Source organism: Numida meleagris, chromosome Z (assembly GCF_002078875.1).
Source record: "Numida meleagris isolate 19003 breed g44 Domestic line chromosome Z, NumMel1.0, whole genome shotgun sequence".
Lineage (NCBI taxonomy): Eukaryota > Metazoa > Chordata > Aves > Galliformes > Numididae > Numida > Numida meleagris.
In genome coordinates, this window is record NC_034438.1 from 2,080,200 (window position 1) to 2,098,031 (window position 17,832).

General features: G+C 42.6%; 1 protein-coding gene across 1 annotated transcript in view; it reads left to right on the forward strand.

The window, feature by feature from the left end:
- LOXHD1 (lipoxygenase homology domains 1) overlaps nt 1-17,832 on the forward strand; it is a 106,284-nt gene that overhangs the window by 54,143 nt on the left and 34,309 nt on the right. Inside the window, exons 25-29 of the mRNA XM_021381571.1 lie at nt 2,987-3,149; nt 5,838-5,992; nt 6,834-7,043; nt 8,441-8,561; nt 13,598-13,806. Coding sequence (XP_021237246.1) covers nt 2,987-3,149; nt 5,838-5,992; nt 6,834-7,043; nt 8,441-8,561; nt 13,598-13,806 — 858 coding nt within the window. The remainder of the gene's footprint in view (nt 1-2,986; nt 3,150-5,837; nt 5,993-6,833; nt 7,044-8,440; nt 8,562-13,597; nt 13,807-17,832) is intronic.

A 17,832-nucleotide genomic window follows, 5' to 3' on the forward strand; every position in this document is an offset into this window, starting at 1 on the left:
ATGGTTGCTAAACACAGACAAGAAATATTTCATTAGTCCCTTAATTCTGAAAGAATAAATGAGGGCAAGCAAAAGGCCCATTGCTGTAAGCCTCATAATCTCTCCTATAAAAATCATCAAGTTAGGTCGCAGGAATTTTGGTTGTACGTGCCAACGGGACTAGGGGAGTGCAGCCAAATTGGTCGCCTTGACCCTGTTCACCTAAGAAGCCGTTCCTTGGCCTTGCTTGGAATGCTAAATGTAGGAGCAGCAATCGGTGTGGCTGCTGGAAAGTGGAAGTTCACAAGAAAATCGCTTCTTCAGGTCTAGCTCAGAATTTTGGGTGGTTTATGGGCACAAACGATACTCTTCGCTTGCTTCCGATTAAATTTTTTTGCCGGTGTTATCAGATCTTCTATCTGCGTACTGACTAATTTTTTCTTGTAAATCTTGATTACGTTTCTTAGCCAGATGACATTGCTGTTGGTGATAGTGTTCTTGGTCATAGATAAGGGGTAATGAGGAGGGAGATGTGAAAAGGCGTGGAAGCCAAGGGAAAAGAGATTCCTGGGCTGCCTCTTTCTACAGCTGTGATTGACCGAACACGAGTTCCATGCTGAGTGCTCAGCCATCACCCCAGGAATGGTCTCTGGGGCTGTGCCATCATTACAAAGGTTTCAAAGGACAGACAGTGAGAACTCTGGGGAAGTGGAGGAAGGCAGGAGGATAACGGTGAACACCTTAAAAACTGAGGGATTTACAATTCTGCTGATCTTTTGATTATGGTATGGAAAAAAAAGAAGAAAGCAGGGCACTGCATGATGCCTCTGATCAGCAGCAGAATATTATGACCTGCCACAGGATAGCAATATGCTGCCAACGCTTCTAAAAGCCGTGCTACCTGATTAGACTGCTAAGATGTGTCTAGATCTATCTGTAATGCTGCGAAAGAAAAATGAGGTCAGTAACTTTTCAGATTAAATTGAAAGCGCTTGGGTAGGAAACTAGAATTGTTGCGTGCCAATAAACTCTGTCTTGGCATGCCAATTATATCTGATAATTGTATTTTATTTATTCCAACTTGGAGAAGGGCAGAGCACTGAATTCCATCACACTATCATACTCTACCTCTATCTTAGGGTCAGGCTCGTATTCTGATGAAACAAATTCTGTTCGTAGCTGCAAGGGGATTTTACTGTGGGTAACATGAAACAATGCACTTAGTGTCACTTAAATATTAATGCAATCGCTAACAAGGAAACTCCAGTGAAAACTGTGACAGTGACATGGTGATTAACAATAATGATGCAATTAACTCTTGCAGTAACTGTGTATTATGCCCCACTGTGCAGGCACTCAAGTCCCTAGATGTCATATTACCAAACAAACAGCATTGATATCAATTGCAAGTAGTACCAACATTGTCAGCTTTAGGGAGCAGTTAAAAGCCTCGGCAAGAGAAGTGACTGAAGTGGGCTCTCTATGGGGAGAAGAGACTTTCAGCTCTGAAACACTGCTCTGGAAAGACTTCTCTTCCCAGACTACCAGTGGGGAGATGGGCACTGAAATTGCTGTTCATTGGCTCAGCATACAGTGAGATGACAGAAGTTATGTGGTCAGACAGCCCATGCAGAGCTAGGGATGCAGAAGTAATGGCGTAGCCAGATGTTAAGCACTGTATTTTATTTATATAACACAGATAACACTTGAAAGTAAAATATTTGAATAATCTAATGTACTGATTTGTTTTGTTTGACATTGCTTTGTACAAGTCATGCTCCAAACCACTTTATGGACTTAAACACTGCAAATCTGGGGTTAAATAGATGCATCACATTGAGCAGCAGAGAGGAGAAGTTGTGTTGCATTGACAGATTTGGGCTCTCTGGATTCAAAGTATGGTTCTCCTGCAGACTCAAGGAAGACACTCAATGGCTTTATCACACAGGCTTGGAGGCATTCAGCTCCTGGAGCTCAGCTATTCTGGGACTTGCTCATACCAGGATAGCTGCACTGATGTGTGGTGCACAATCCATTCCTCCCCTCTTCTATTTTATATGAACTTTTTAGTAGTTAAATATTAAAAAGAGTGAAGAATGTTCCCTACATTGGTTTGCTACTAAAGGAGAGAAACGTTGAAGTGGTCAACTGGAAGAGAGCCATTTTCTTCCTTCACTCTATTACTGTGAGTTGAAAACTAACTTTTCTCTGATCAGACATGTGGGCTCTTCAAGTTGCACGATGGCTCATGCCCATTTCTTTATGAAGACATAGCCTGGAGTGCCCAGTGCACAGAAATCCTGCTCTTACCATCTTGGAGGCCTTACAGGAGGCTGCTCTTGATGAGTAGCCTGGGATTGGTTTCTATTGTTTTTGTTTCTTTGATGATAGAAATCATATTTGTTTCCATCAAAGTGAGTCAAAACAAAGGACCAAAAATTAAACCAGTATTTTTGTCCTCTTATTGCAAGTATGGGAATTGCCTGGAAACCAGCTTTAGTCACAGAATTACAGGGCAAAATCTTGAAGCATTAACTGAGGAAAAAAAGCCCTACTGACTTCAAAGAGAATGCTGACTGAATAGGAGCTGAAGAGGGATTGCAGGGTCTCAATAATGGCTTCAGCGGAAAGGGTGCAGTCCCGATTAGGAGTTTGCTAGATCAAAAACTGGAGCCCGCGGGTAGCAGAGAGGATCTACTGGGTCATGTACCAGTCTCACACATTGGGAGTACTATTCTCTGCTACACTATTCTCTGAGAAGAAGCACGTGCAGTGCTTCTATCCTCCGATATCTTCCTGTGGTTTGAATGACTGAAATAATTTGTCAAATAAAATATATGACAAACCTTCCCTGTGGGTTGATTACTGCCACGCACACTGTTTCAGGTCTGTGTATACGCACACATACATACATGAATTAAAAATCCCTGCTTGCACAACAGAGTGTTTTCAAAGAGAACATGTGTTCCCTTTCTTTTGAAGAGATTCTCTGTCCTGTTTACTTCAGGGTTCAGAAACTATCACGTTTCCATGTGAAAGATGGCTTGCAAAGTCTGAAGACGATGGTGAGATTATCCGAGAACTGGTACCTTCTGATATTTTTACTGAAAAGCTCATGAAGGACGGGACACTTAAGCAGATAGAAGAAGAGGTTGAAGACCCATTGGAAGGTAATACGATGGTAGGAGTAGGAAGGGATCTATTTAGCTGGGTGGGTGTTTTTGTTTGTTTTTTTTTTTTAAAAAAAAATTTTTGGATGTGTGGTTCAAGTAAAACTGCTGGCTCTACCTGTCCACATTTCTTTTTCTTCCCATCCTCTGGCATCTGCTACACCTGAAGCACTTCTGTGCAATAGTACCATTTCTTCTCCAAAAGAGTGGTCAGGCACTGGAACGGGCTGCCCAGGGAGGTGGTTGAGTCACCATCCCTGGAGGTGTTCCAAAAACATTTAGATTTGGTACTAAGGGACATTGTTTAGTGGGGTAATATTGGTAGCAAGATGGAAGGATGGACTAAATGATTTTGGATGTCTTTTCCAACCCTGGTGATTCTCTGATCCTGTGGTGTTTATAAGCCTGTTGCAGCTACCCTTCCATGCTAACTTCGTTTGCTCCTCACTTTTGATGCACAGCAAATCAAAATCTTGACCTTGTCTTCCAGGGTCTGCAAACATCTCAAGCTGTTTTCCCAGCCTTGCCTTCCCTGTGCCCTCCACCCCATCTTTTCCTTCCTTGTCAGCCTGATACCTACTCCTCTTTCCTCCCAGAGTTGGTTTTGCTGATGTTCTCCTTGTGTATATGGACATCTTCTAAAAATTTTGCTCTAGGCGGTCACCCTCATCTCTTTCTCAATGGACTCAATGATCTCCAGATGTCCCTTCCCACCTCTATGATTCTGTGATTCTGTGATTCTATGATTCAAGTGCTTCTGCGCACTTATCCAGCTCTATCTCGTATTCTGTCTCATAAAGCATTCAGATTCAGAAGTTTCAGCCCAAACTCCTTTCTTCTCTGTGTGCCTTGTTGTCTCAACTCTAGGATCTCCTTTCCTCTTACTGAGCTCTTCTGCCCTTGAGAGAAGTTGTGAACCTTCCTACACTCTGAGTAGAGCAAATTGAATGCAGCTTCCATCTTCTTTCCTGGCTCTTCCATCTGGTAACATGATGATTCAACAGAGGAAATCATTCCTCTTTCTGTGTCTTTTCTCTGTCTGATTTGTATTTACAGTACACTATTGTCAAGGTGGAATTTATATGAATGTTAAGTATTTCTCCACTGCCACAGGGGAAGTGAAGAGATATTTTGAGTGGAGCTTTTAGAGATGCTTTGCATGGAGTGGAACCTTTGCACTGTTCCTAGAGAAGAGAAAGGTGTGCGCTTTTCCCCTATTAGCTCATGTGAGATTTGTTTTTCTGGTGGAAAAGTAAGACAGTTTTACTCTCAGTAAGCAGCATGCTTGCTAGATGCCTTCATGACATTGTTTAACCTACTAACCCACATCACTTTGTCTTGCATTCATTACCATGTGCTAAATAACCTTGGTGATTCATTTTCTCTTCTTAAATCCAAAGCCTTAATACAAATTTTACAACCTACAGAACAGATTTTTTGAAACCTGAAGTTTTTTTGGGGGGAGCTAGGGACTAGGACTAGCAGCTAAGGCTAGGACTAAGTCTGGGAACTTCTGTTTAAACTAAAAAATATGAGGGATGGGGTTTAATTTGGGGCATTAATGCAGAATAAATGACAACAATGGAAAATCTAATTTATGGTTTTCCGAGGATGGCATCTTTGGTAGTACACTGCATTTAAATCCTGAAGATGTCCAGAACTGGCAAGCAAAGAACAAAGAGGGATGAACTAACTGATTAGTCTATATGCATTGCTTCCTTTATTCCTTGTTGAGGCAGTCATCTCTCAAACACAAGGCCATAGCTCTGTATACGAATTTAGAACATAATGTGAAGAGGCAAACCAGAAAACATGGCATTGCACCTGACCCAATGAATTATCTCAATTGACACTCTTGATGCATTTCTTAGAGAAACCAGTGGAAATAAAAAGCAGAATAGGCTCTGTTCTAATGGGGAAGCTAGGAACAGAAAGAAAAGACACTACAGGCAATTTTTAATGCTCTTTTTGAATGAGGAAGAGTATTAACAACCTATGAAGCAAGTCTCCGTAGCTGAGACTTTGTCCTTCTTTCTTATCTGTATGGCCCTGAGATTTGCAATGAGGCATTCTCTAGAGCTTGTATGTCACCAGGGTAATTAGAGACTTGCACAGTTCCTAATTGTTTTCCTAGAGAGGATGTTCTCAGTTTGTTTTCCCCATGCAATTTGGAAAAGAGTAGCAAAATAGAAACAGGAGTATTTAACACATTTATTAAAGCACATTGTTAAAGATTTGATGGAACCTTATTAGATAACCACTGAGCAAGCTAAAGAGAAAGGATATTTAATACATCTCCAGCACTTCCTAAATTAAATACAGCCTGAAAAAAAGGATTCAGAAACCTGTTCTCTTTCTGCTTGGGGAATTTACAGAGATACATGCCATTAACTCTAGTGGTAATTGCGCATCTGAATCCCTGGGGTTTATTTATGGAAGATGGGGAATTAAGGATTGACAACACTGGCATTGATAACTGGGAGAAAAGAGAAGTTAGCATTTTGGTCAAGTGACCACCTTGGGATCATTACTGAATGCCTGGAAGGACAAAGCAAATAGAATTTTAACTCCCCAGGAGCTGGGGAATGAGCAGAAAGTTTGGGACCACCTTCCTAGGTAAATTCAGTGTCTATGGTACACCGTGAGAGTTCATCTGGCCAGAAATCACATCTCCATTTCCTTTTGCAGTTCACACATACAAAATCAGCGTGTTCACTGGAGATATCTACGGTGCTGGAACAGATGCTAATGTTTTCCTAAATATCTATGGAGATCTTGGGGATACTGGAGAGCGGAAACTCAGCAAATCTGAAACAAACTTCAACAAGTTTGAAAGAGGACAGGTACAAACGCAATGGATTAATAACACTTGTTGTTTTGCAGTCTTTAACCTACAAAGTGCATGAATGTTCTGCAGGATGAATTTTCCTATGAGGGATAAATTGATTGATTCAATTTACTATGTTCATTACCCTTTAAAATACTTTGCATGGATTGTCAGCTGTTTAATACAACCGATAGGCACTGCAGCAAATGGGTCAGTGTTTCTGTGAAGTTGCTGATAGAGACCAATTTTAAGCTTGATCCTCACAAACTGCCCTGAATTTTTAATTGCAGGCTTGAGAGTACACAAAATTTAAGATCTGTCATTTCCCTAGCCTCTGTGCAACTGGTTTGCACATGTGTACTTTATATTAAAATTTACCTTAGAGCATGATGAATTAATGGATCCTAAATGGTGTCTGCTTTTGTCAAAATAACTCAATAAATGGTTTCTGGCAGTTGGTCCACAAATCATATTTACAGCCTCAAATGATGATGCTCAGATACAATGATGGCAAAGATTGTCCTATCCGGACAGTCTGTATAAATCTAAGTGCATTAGAAAAAATTGTTTTACTTATATATAAAAATCAGGATGTAAAATTCCAGGTATTCAATATTCTAGTTGTAAAAGTGATATTTTGTGCAGCTGCCCCCCTAGCAGAAGAGTGCCTCAAAAATCTCCCCTGCAGAACAGTTTTAATGCACCGAAATGCCTCTACAAACCTTGTAAAGCTTTTAATCATACCTGTTACAGAATTTAAGCACATATTGTGCAGTGCAGTCCCTGTTTGCTTTTGCTTGGTAGATGATCTGTTGAGAGCTCATTAACAGAAGCCGCTGCTGTTCAACACCCTGCAGGAGGACACGTTTACAATACAGGCTGTGGACCTTGGCATTTTGTACAAGATCAAGATTCGCCACGACAATAGCATGTTCAGTCCTGACTGGTTCCTGGAAAAAGTGGAGATCCTGGATGAGACCACAGAGGAATCGTTCGTGTTCCTCTGTGAACGCTGGCTCTCCAAAAAGAAAGAGGATAAAAAGATAGAGCGTACACTTTATGAACAGGTACGGTTACAGCTTAAAGCTGTGATCCCAACCTAATTACTACGAATAAAAGTAAAATGGTTGAATATCTGATTGAAGTCCATGGTAATGTGTTAAGGACCTTTGGTTTTTAGCTTGTCCAAATGGAATTTGTGGCTTTCAGACAAGCACGCAAAGCATGGCCACTCTCAGCCTGGTATCACTAGCTCTGTAGTTTGCAGTCTCAATAGAAAGATCAAGGTCTGTAAGTGAAACTATTCAGCTAGGAGTCAAAGTGCCTTGCTAATGTACAGTAGAGTATATTTCCCCACTGCTCTCCTTGCTGTGCCCATAAAGTGGACAACTTACACGTCCCACTGTTTGAAGTCCTCAAGTGAAAATACTGGGTCCTTCAACTTCATCCTTACAGGATGAGTTTATCATTTCAGCCCCTTCCACTGATGATAAATATGAAAAGTCTTCTGCTACCATTCAAAGCACCAAATGTCTTTTAGTGAAATGCCCTTTCTACTTGTGTATTCTCTATTGCTTTATCGGGCTAATATGGCTAATTGGAATTCAGGGCTCATGCACCAATTCAAATTAGCAAACAAGATTAATAGACCTCTCTTGCTTCTATACAGTGAGGCATAATAAAGCAGCTAATTATAAGTCCTCTTTATTTAAGAAGACCACTTTGCAAAATATAGTGACATTTTAATTGAAAGCTACAACTAAAATTATCAATGAAATTGCACCAGACTCATCCGGAATATAGCAGAATGGATGGGAGAAGAGTTACACCATGGATAAGTACTGCCATATGCCTCCTCATAAAACTGCAGCAGACAATGCTATGAATTCTTGTGGTCTTGCTTACCCTCTTGCTCATATTCCTTCATAATGAGGAAAAATGAATAACTTTTTTTAAATTATGTTACCATGTGGTAAGATGGCCACGTTCATTGGAAAGTGACGTACACATCTGCAATAACTGCTCTAACACAACTGATGTTTCAAATCATTCAGTTTTGTAGTACTCTACCTCTCAGAGTCTTTAACCTATGCTAGGTAATTTATTCTGACACCATAATCTGTGCCCTGATAAGCAAATCTGGCTCTGCTCCATCTGCCTGAATTTTCTCTGGTTACTGCTCACACAGGTAGCAGAAAAAGAACCACAACACGCCATTAAAGTCTATTAGGTCCTTTATATTTTCTTTTATTATAACACACATCCATAACGATCTGTCAAGGTTACAACAATAAGGTAAAAAAATGACCTGCAGTAAATTACAAGTCACATTTCTTTGAGCTATGCTGAGCAAAATGCTACCTGGGGAGCTACAGGGCTTTCTCGTCATGTTGTTTTTAGAGGTACATAGGAACAGCTGACAAAGTCGTGAGCACTGAACCACATTACCCTCCTCTCTAATTAGAGTTATGACGGTGAACAGAGAAGCCTGAGTGAGTCCTCTGTCAGCCTGTCGAGTCTGGATAGCAATGGAAACCCAAAGGAGAAAAAATCCCGCTTGGTCAAGTCAGCAGAAGAAGGATTGTGTGAGTGAGCAATGTGTTGGGCTGAACGCATGCATGTACTTTTGTCTTTCCCTCCTTGGGAAGAAGCATTTGTCCTGGGGAAGGGCCAGGAGAGGCAAAAACAGCAAATATCTGTTCTCCAAAATGCACGGTGCTTTGGTCTAGTATTAGATACAGAGGTTGGTGGCCCTGCCTGCGGCACGGGGTTTCGAGCTTGATGATCCCTTCCAACCCAAGTCATTCTATGGTTCTTCGATTCTATGATTCTTTGGACAGTGTGACCATATCATTAGGTAGGTGGTCATTCAAGGATACATGTCTTCTGTCTTGGTTGAGGTAAAATGTTCGAGGGACTTCCATAGGCAACTACAACACAAAATCATGTGCCTGAGATGCCTCAAGGTAGGTGAGTGCATCCACACCATCAGATGTGGAAATGCTCGTCATCATCTCCATAAGGTCTCTTCAGGAAAAAAAAAAGCCACTGATCTGAAGATTCTCACTCACTCTTCCTCCTCTTCCACCAATGACTTCATTGCATAAAGTACTTCCGAGCTGGGAGAAGGAACAGTGCCCTCTGAATAGAGGAGACTGACGGAGTGATGGGAGGAATTTATGTAAGTTTTGTGTAATTTTGTTTGAAGTATCCTTTAAAGTATGCAAAGGGAGGGCTAGAGGCAAGTCATGTTATCAACAGAAGAGTCTCCCTTGGATTATAAGAGGCTCTTTTCCGCATGATTCCTTAATATAGCTTTTGTTGCTGATATCAGCTCTTTTTTCCTCCTTTATCTCTTTGACCTACTCAAGACGGTGTTTCATGTAGCATATTAGATCTGAATTAACAAAGGAGGCTTTCAATATCTTGAGACTTTATTTGCTATGCTTAAGACATCTTTCTACCTCAGAATCAGGCTAGTAGTGCCTCATCACCAGGGTGTTTGTATAATAGGAATTTAAATGTGATTTGTTTTATAGCTCTGAAGTTTTTCTCCTTGCAACAGAGCTGCATCACAGTGCTGTTGGGTGGGGAGAAGAGTGGGATACAGAGAGCTGAGGAAGAGCACAGATAAGTTTCTGCTCTCAGAAAGCTAGCTTTCAGTGGGAAGGTTCAGAAGTATTTGTTATTTTCTAGAATGAGAATTGTCTTATAACTGGGCAGAGTAGGAGGGTCTGGAAATGTGATTGCTCCAAGACAGGGATTCCAGAAAATCTGGACTGAGATTTCTGCTGTAATAACTGATAGAATAGGTTGGTGGATCTAATGTGAAGCTTCATCACTAGGCTCTGCATCTCGAGGCAAAAACAAATCTGAATCTAAACGTATGTCTCTGGATTGCCTGAATTTGCCTGAAACTTCCACAGTGAGCCAAGTAGAAAATGATGTAGATTAGGTTCAGAGTTTAAGACTTGATTTTAAGTTTTATTCTGTGGACCAAAGTAACTCTGGCAAATGATTACTGCATCCCAGCTGATGCTCAGTAGCTTGTTGTGATGAGATATCTGGGCTGCACATCCCAAGTCTCCAAGCTGTGAAGCAGACAGAATGCTGCACATTGTTTAACCCAACTGTAATCCATGTGTCTTGAGGCAATTCTTTTGTAATCCCAAACTGTGCTCAAATGAAAAATAAGTGATTCTCATGTTCCTTCTGATATTACTTCTGTGGTAAGACAATGAATAACATCTGCTGTGCTGGCGTGCCATGTCATTTCACAAATAATGGGTAAAACATCAGCAGAGAACCTCCCATGAACAGAGCTGGGATAGTTCCCATCACCTCCATTGTGCCGGGGTGGTCCTTCTGCTCTGAGTCCTGGAGCTTGTCAGCACCTCTGTTCCTGATGCAGTGACACGGCCTCATTAAGGAAATGCATCTTGAAGGAATGTTGGATAAGATGGGCTGTGTGAGTCAGACAGCTGCTTCCTGAGCTGGAAAAAGAGCCAGCTGTTAATTAGTTGATTAAGGAAGTGGTGCTGGGAGTTGCTTGGGAAAGGGAGCGTCAGTTTGAGGAGCCCAGTTCTGACTCTCCCATACTCAAGATGGGTGATTACTTCTGAGGTGATGTGAGGATGGAGCATAGGAAAAGTCCTGTTGGTAGGGAAACTTCTTGAGCCTGGACTGGAGACACTGCCAGGGACAGTGTGCTACATCCCTCATGGAACACAGCCCCTTGCAAAGGAAACATGTGCCCTTGAGCAACCTAAGCTCTGCAGAGGAACTTTGGGACATAGGGAGCAAAGAGAGAAGGGCTGTGGGACCTGTGGTGGGCACCAGGCTCTTCTGTGATAGCTACGTTCCCCAGGCATTGCATTTTGTGCATTTGAAGAAGTAGGACTATGGAGTCCTAGAGAAAGGAGTCAACGGAGAAGGGACATAAACACGTTAGAGATCACTCACAGCTTTTGGAGGAAAGAACAGCAAGCGGTGTTTCCTGCTGCCTCATTGCTCCATGTTTCTGTATCCATTGTTTAAAACAGGACCTGATTATTTCTCATAGCCTTCAAATTTAATATAGGTATTTCCAGTACTTTGGCTCAGCAATGCAGCATCAGCTGGAAAAGCTGATCGTTCTGTGAAGTTTGTTGAACAGAGGAACACAGGATAAAACAGTATAAAGGAAGAAACATTTTGAAGCTGATCTAAACAGGACCCCCTGACATATTCTCATGAAATTGGTGGATTAAGAACTGGTTGGATGTTCGCAGCCAAAGGACTGTGATCAATGGTTCTATGTCAGGGTGGAGGCTGGTCACGAGTGGTGTCCCCCAAGTCTCGGTCTTGGGACTGGTGCTCTTCAGCATCTTTATCAGTGACATAGACGATGGAATCGAGTGCACCCTCAGCAAGTTTGCAGATGACACCAAGCTGAGCAGTGTAGTCAATCCATGGAGGGAAGGGAAGCCATCCGGAGGGACACGGACAGCCTGGAGAAGTGGGCCCACGAGAACCTAATGAGGTTCAACAAGGCCAAATGCAGGGTGCTGCACTTGGGCTGGGGCAATCCCAGGTATTTACACAAACTGGGGAAAGAACTCCTTGAGAGCAGCCCTGCAGAGAGGAACTTGGGGGTCCTGGTGGACGAGAAGCTGGACATGAGCCAGCAGTGTGCGCTGGCAGCCCGGAAGGCCAACTGTGTTCTGGACTGCATTGAAAGAAGAGTGGGCAGCAGGGAGAGGGAGGGGATTGTCCCCCTCTACTCAGCTCTTATGAGGCCCTATCTGCAGTACTGCGTCCAGGCCTGGGGCTCCCAGTACAAGAAAGACATGGAGCTCTTGGAACAAGTTCAGAGGAGGCCACCAAGATGATCAGAGGGCTGGAGCACCTCTCCTATGAAGAAAGGTTGAGGGAAATGGGCTTGGTTAGTTTGGAGAAGAGAAGGCTTCGGGGAGACCTCATTGTGGCCTTCCAATACTTGAAGGGAGCGTATAAACAGGAGGGGGAACGATTGTTCACGGGGGTGGATAGCAATAGGACAAGGGGGAATGGTTTTAAACTGAGACAGGGGAGGTTTAGGTTAGATATTAGGAGGAAGTTTTTCACACAGAGGGTGGTGATGCACTGGAACATGTTGCCCAAGGAGGTTGTGGATGCCCCGTCCCTGCAGACATTCAGTGCCAGGCTGGACGTGGCTCTGGGCAGCCTGGTCTAGTGGTTGGTGACCCTGCACTCAGCAGGGGGCTGAAACTCGATGATCTTTGAGGTCCTTTTCAACCCATCGCTTAAACCTTTTCTGCTCCAGTGGTTACTTTGTGAAGAATGCATCAACAGATCATTATGCTGATGTGCACACTGAAATGTAAATTATACCATAAAATGGAGAATGAATTTTGCCTAATCATCAGTTCATTTTGTGCTGGTGCACAGATGCCTCAAATTGGGGCCGAGTGAATCTCTTTGGGCTCTGCTCAGCCCAGAAGTAAGTACAGATTTGCTTTGCCTGAGTTTGTGCCTTCCCTCGTATTGCGCACATTCTGAACTTGCAGTAAGTTTCTAGAACAACCTCCACCCAAAAATATTTTTAGTTTTCATAAAGCAAAGTTAGATGTAAATCACAGACAATCTGAAAGCCAACCAAGCCTGAGTGAAGGCTTATGAACCCTCATTAAAAACGAAGAAGTGATGATGAGCCAGGCTGAGCTTTGAGTCTGCAGCAGTGCAAGTTTAAGAGCTCAGAGTCTTTTCAGAACGGCTTGGAGAGCCTTGCACAAATGTTCTGAGAAATCAAACAAGCATCCAGCATCTCATTCTGCACCATCCGCTTGGCCTACCCAAATGAGCTTTTGGAAAGCACTTGAAAAGCCGTCTGGCACTTCCTCCCTTTTAGCAGACGAACTAACATTTTTGAAAACAACAGAAGTGGGGGAGAAAAAAAAGAAGGAAAAAAACAAAAGTCCCAAACTTTGGCCTGGAGGTTTTTCCTTTAATCAATATTATTATGCAATGCATAAAATTATGGGCTGAACTGCCTTTAATACAAAGAGTGTGGCTGCATTTGCAAAGGGATCGTGAAACCCTGAGCTGCCCCCTAGATCACAGCTCTCCTTGAACAAAGCAGACAAGAGAACATTTGCAGCTGGACTGGGACAGTCAGGCAGGGATGGTTTACCTTGGAGTCAGCACAGATTTATTTGCCTTTATTGAATGGTGAGCTTGAGATCACTGTGGTCTGATAGACTACTGAAGATTTAGGTGCTTGGACTCATCTTCAGGAAGATCTCTCTGTGTAAATAAGATTTCAAGTCTTTTGCTGTTCTGACTCCTATCTGACACCTATCAGGGAGAAACCTGGATGGTGCTATGCCAATATAACCTCCTTGGAGCCAGCAGGACTGTCTGGGGAATGTAACCCTTGCAGCATTCAGTCTGAAATATGTATGTGAATGGAGTTTTCCACATCAGCTTGTAGCCCCATACAGCATGGTGTTGTACCTAATGAATTCAGAGCGATGTGAACCTCTTCAGCATGCCGAACTACCTTCTTTTGTAGGATGAAATCTCACGTGCGTGTGTATGTGTGTGGTGTTTCTGATGATTAAACCTCAGTTTAATCCCGCAGTAATCCCGTACCATATCACCGTCACGACGGGCACAGAGTACGACTCCAGCACTGACAGCCGAGTGTTCATCATCATCATGGGTCCTCAGAAAGTGCGGACAGAGAGACTGTGGCTGGATCTCCCAGAAGGAAAAGATGAGTTCGCAGACGGCTCTGTGGAGAAATTCTCTGTTTGGGGCCTGGATGTTGGGGAGATCAAAAAAGTGGAGGTAATTTGTGACCGCAGTGCAGGCATGGGGGGCACCTGGAACTCATGGCCGAGGAAATAAACGGGTTCCTGTGGCACTTAGTGAGGGAGGGGCACTGGGGTCTGAAATGAATGTAGCTGGGGATGTGCTAATGAGATTACATGTGCGTCCAGCCCTGAAAATAAGGATCCTTATGTCTGGCAAAACTGAAATCCTCAGGAGGCAGAAGATTATGTTGAAATATGGGGAAGCTGTAGCGTGTCACAGTTTTGTCCCGTCTCTGGCACTGTTTTTTCTTAGTCAGGCCTTGTTATTGACAGCTGCAGTGCAGGTTCCCAGGATGCATCCTTCCGTCAGTCTTTTTCTCACTTAATTCCTACAGCACTTCCAGTTGGGTTTCATAAATTGCCTGCAGTGAGAAACACATCTTGTATAATTTCCCAGCTAAACATGAAAATTGTTTTCAAAGCTTGGAGGACCCAGGCTTAGAGAAGAAAATTAATCATTGCTCGTAAGTAACGTGCACAAATGGATATCAGTGCAGGAGCCATCCTTTCTGCTGTGGCTCAGGGAGACAGAATTTGCATAGACTCTCCATCACTGAGCCTAAACCTCACATGAATCTTCCAGAGAGTGGCTGTGTATCATTCATGTTTTGTATGGCAGATCCATCTCCTGAACACCTGCTCCAGCCCCTGAGTGCTGAAACGTAGAGCATCAGAAGATGTCATGAGCCTATTTGTTTTATTTTATTTTATTTTATTTTATTTTATTTTATTTTATTTTATTTTATTTTATTTTATTTTATTTTATTTATTTTCTCTTTATACCATGCCCTGAGTTGTAATAAACATCCCTTTTGGTGTGTGTGCTTGTGTATTCAAAAAGAGAAGAGTGAAAGAGATATAAAGAGAGAAATCCCAATTAAAAATCTTTGCAGTTGCACATCCCGTTGCAGTAGCTGATAGATTGAAGCAATCCCATTTGTATTGGTTCAGGCAGTGGATTCTGGCACGTTGAGAAATGCCCATGCTAGTTTTGAGTTCATTATCAAGACATTTTCTTAATTCACTCCAAGTGCATGGTTATTATGGGTGTTAAAGGCATTTTCCGTCTGGCCATCTCTCATTCAAACTTGGAAGGAGAAGCAAGTTTAGAAATTCTTGTTTTCTAGACTGCATGCATGTGGAAGCAGCCTGGTCAGCCCAGCTCAGACAGGCAGCAAAAAGCTACATAATCTCTCAGTGTCAGAGATGGGAGAGAGCTGTCTGGGGAAGAGGATATGCTTGTAAGCAGATAGTGAGTGGGGAGGAAGGGACAGAGGGTAGAAGAGAGTAGCAGACACTTGGAAATAGAGGAAAGCAAGGGAAGAGAAATAATTTCACAAGTGTTATAAATGGGAAAGAAGAGAAAATGTTGCAAATGAAAAGCAGAGTTAGTAAAACAAATGACATTGCTTTGAAGAGGGATAGTACTCTTCTGCACCCTTTCGCTGCTAATCTCCTTGATTCCACCCGTCTGCTGCCTTGCCTCTGTTTTGTTTTTCCCTTTTAGTCTGTAACTCCCAGGCTTGTGGCTGGAGGTCGCCTGCACCTGGTTGTGTGCCTTCCTTCCTGCAGTCCCCTGTGGTTGGAAGGACTCTTGTTCACCCACGTCCCAGCGATGGCATCTAAGTGCCAGTAGACCTCGGTTGCCATGGAGCTAGCCCATATTTTCCTCCTAGAAAATTGCAGTGTTTGGGGCCATTGCAGAAAATTGCTAGTTATCTGCTTGGGGAGAGTGAGGAAAAATTCATTCTCAGTTTTGGCATTTGGCTGCTTCTGGAAGACGGCAAGAGGTTCTGCATGTGTTACCATGTGCAAATAGCTTAGCAGGGGGATTTCTTTTCCAGAAGCCCTCTGTATAACCCAGGCAACAGACTGCAGGGTTTAGTAGGATTGTAAGATATGCAGCACGATGCCACTTTTAGACTGGCATTATTCTCCTGCAGCAAACATACTATTGTGAAAGCAGAAGCAGTGGAACATGAACCAATCTGAAAGGGTCCAATTTGTACCTGTCTTGTAAGTTTACAGTTTATAGCAAATAATTTTAGCAAATAATATTTGCTACTGCTATACTTTAATAGACATGCTGACGTGAAAGTGCGTAATAGGAATTATTGGGTACACATACTTCACAGTGTGTTCTTAGAATCAGTATTAGTATTTCTTCTTTTGATGAACAAAAGCTTCTTTCTGCCTAGATTGCTGCTGCTGCAGAGATGTGCGTTCTAAGAAGTCCTGCACTGACCTGCGTATTTTTAAACCAGTCCTGGTTTAAAGGCACACAGTAAAGCCAAGGAGATAGAAATGTTACAAGTCCAGTTCCTCACTGAATACAGGCCTGGTCCTGGAAGACCACAAAGTCTTCCTAACATTCTCAACACCTTCCAGAACTAGCAGGAAAACCCATATTTTGGCACTTTTCCCTTCTATCTACCTTCATATTATCTTTCCCTGGTTGTGTTTGTGTGCTGCTCGGTGTAAATGGTGCCTTAGTCGTGGTGGTGTGAAGTACCCATCAGTTCCCCAGACACACCAGGAATGAATTAAAAAGATTTTCAAAGCAGACCATGGATCTGCCTGCCACTGAAATGCTCTCTCTCCAACTTGTTCAAACATCTCAGCCCAAACAAATTGTCTTGATATTGGTATGTACGTCCAGTCTACACTGCTGGTGGACATGGCTTCAGATCACTCACTTCATTGGCATGGCCAATATAAAGCGTTGCTTGGAACTGAAAGATGGTCTCAGCCATTTATTCTTATCAGATTAAAATACAAATTCAGAAATGAGCTGATCAACTCTAGTGCTCTGCTCTACAAATCCAGCCATAAGGATGACTTGGCACTGAATGAATTTGTTCCAGACTTTACGAAATTATTCTTGGGGACCATGGAAATTTGCCTGCATGCAAGTTCTCCAGGGCACCGAGAGTCCAGGATACCTTGTTCTGCCCCATCACTGATACCAAAGGGAGTTAAGTGTTGCTGTGAAAATATGGGGCTTAGCCGTGCCTTGGAATGATGTGTGAGGAGATGGCTGTAATTAAGCTCAAAGAGCAGCAGATTTTAGTGATCTCTTCCTTCCAGCCAAACCATTGATGTGAACCTTCCTCACCACCTCACCCACACCATTCTGCAACAGGTATGAAGAGGTGTTGCCCGGATCTCAGAGCAGTGGGTGTGGAAAAGGGCCGCCATGCTGGCAGAGAGGGAATGGGAAAGTGCTATATTCCCATTCACCTCACACCCCTGGAATCTGAGAATTAATGAGTCCATTGTATACTTGAAATTTCCCTGGTGGTTAACTCTAATTTTCTGCAGCTGCATAGGCATTAGTATAGTAATAATGCTCCTAATAGCAGTGATAGCTGAGATGGATAAAAAAGATTACTTGTTTTGGGGCAAAAAAAGATATGATAGATACATTACCCTAGATGAACTTGTTATTAAAAACTGTTTCCTGAGCAACCCTAAGTATCGTAATATTTTCTTTTAATGAAAACTGAAGACCTCATTTTCCCAGTAATGTTATCAACAACAATTTCTCTGAAAATAATGAGCTGTAGGTAGGTCTTTTATCCAACCTTTCATGAACAGATAGTTCATTGGAGTGATTGAAAGAATTTCTTACAGCAACTAAGATAGATAATCGCCCCTGTAAGTCTGCATGGAAGTTAAGATGAATTTCCTGCATCCTGAAAGAGGGACACGTGCAGGTCCTTGTGAAGCTCCTGCCACTCTTGTGTGCTTTCCTGTTCTTCAGGATGGGATGGACTGCTCTAACACATGGAGGAGGTGGTCTTTGAAAATCAACTAGCTACAGATATAAGCTCCATCTGTTGGCTCCTCTATACAAACACAGAGCTTATACAATTTAAGGAAATAAAAGCAGCCTGATACACATACTTAACTTAAGGAGCTATGGATTTGTGAGGCAAGAAGTGCTTGAATAATACATGTAGGTGTTTCCCTAGATGCATTTTTCATCTTGGCTATGAAG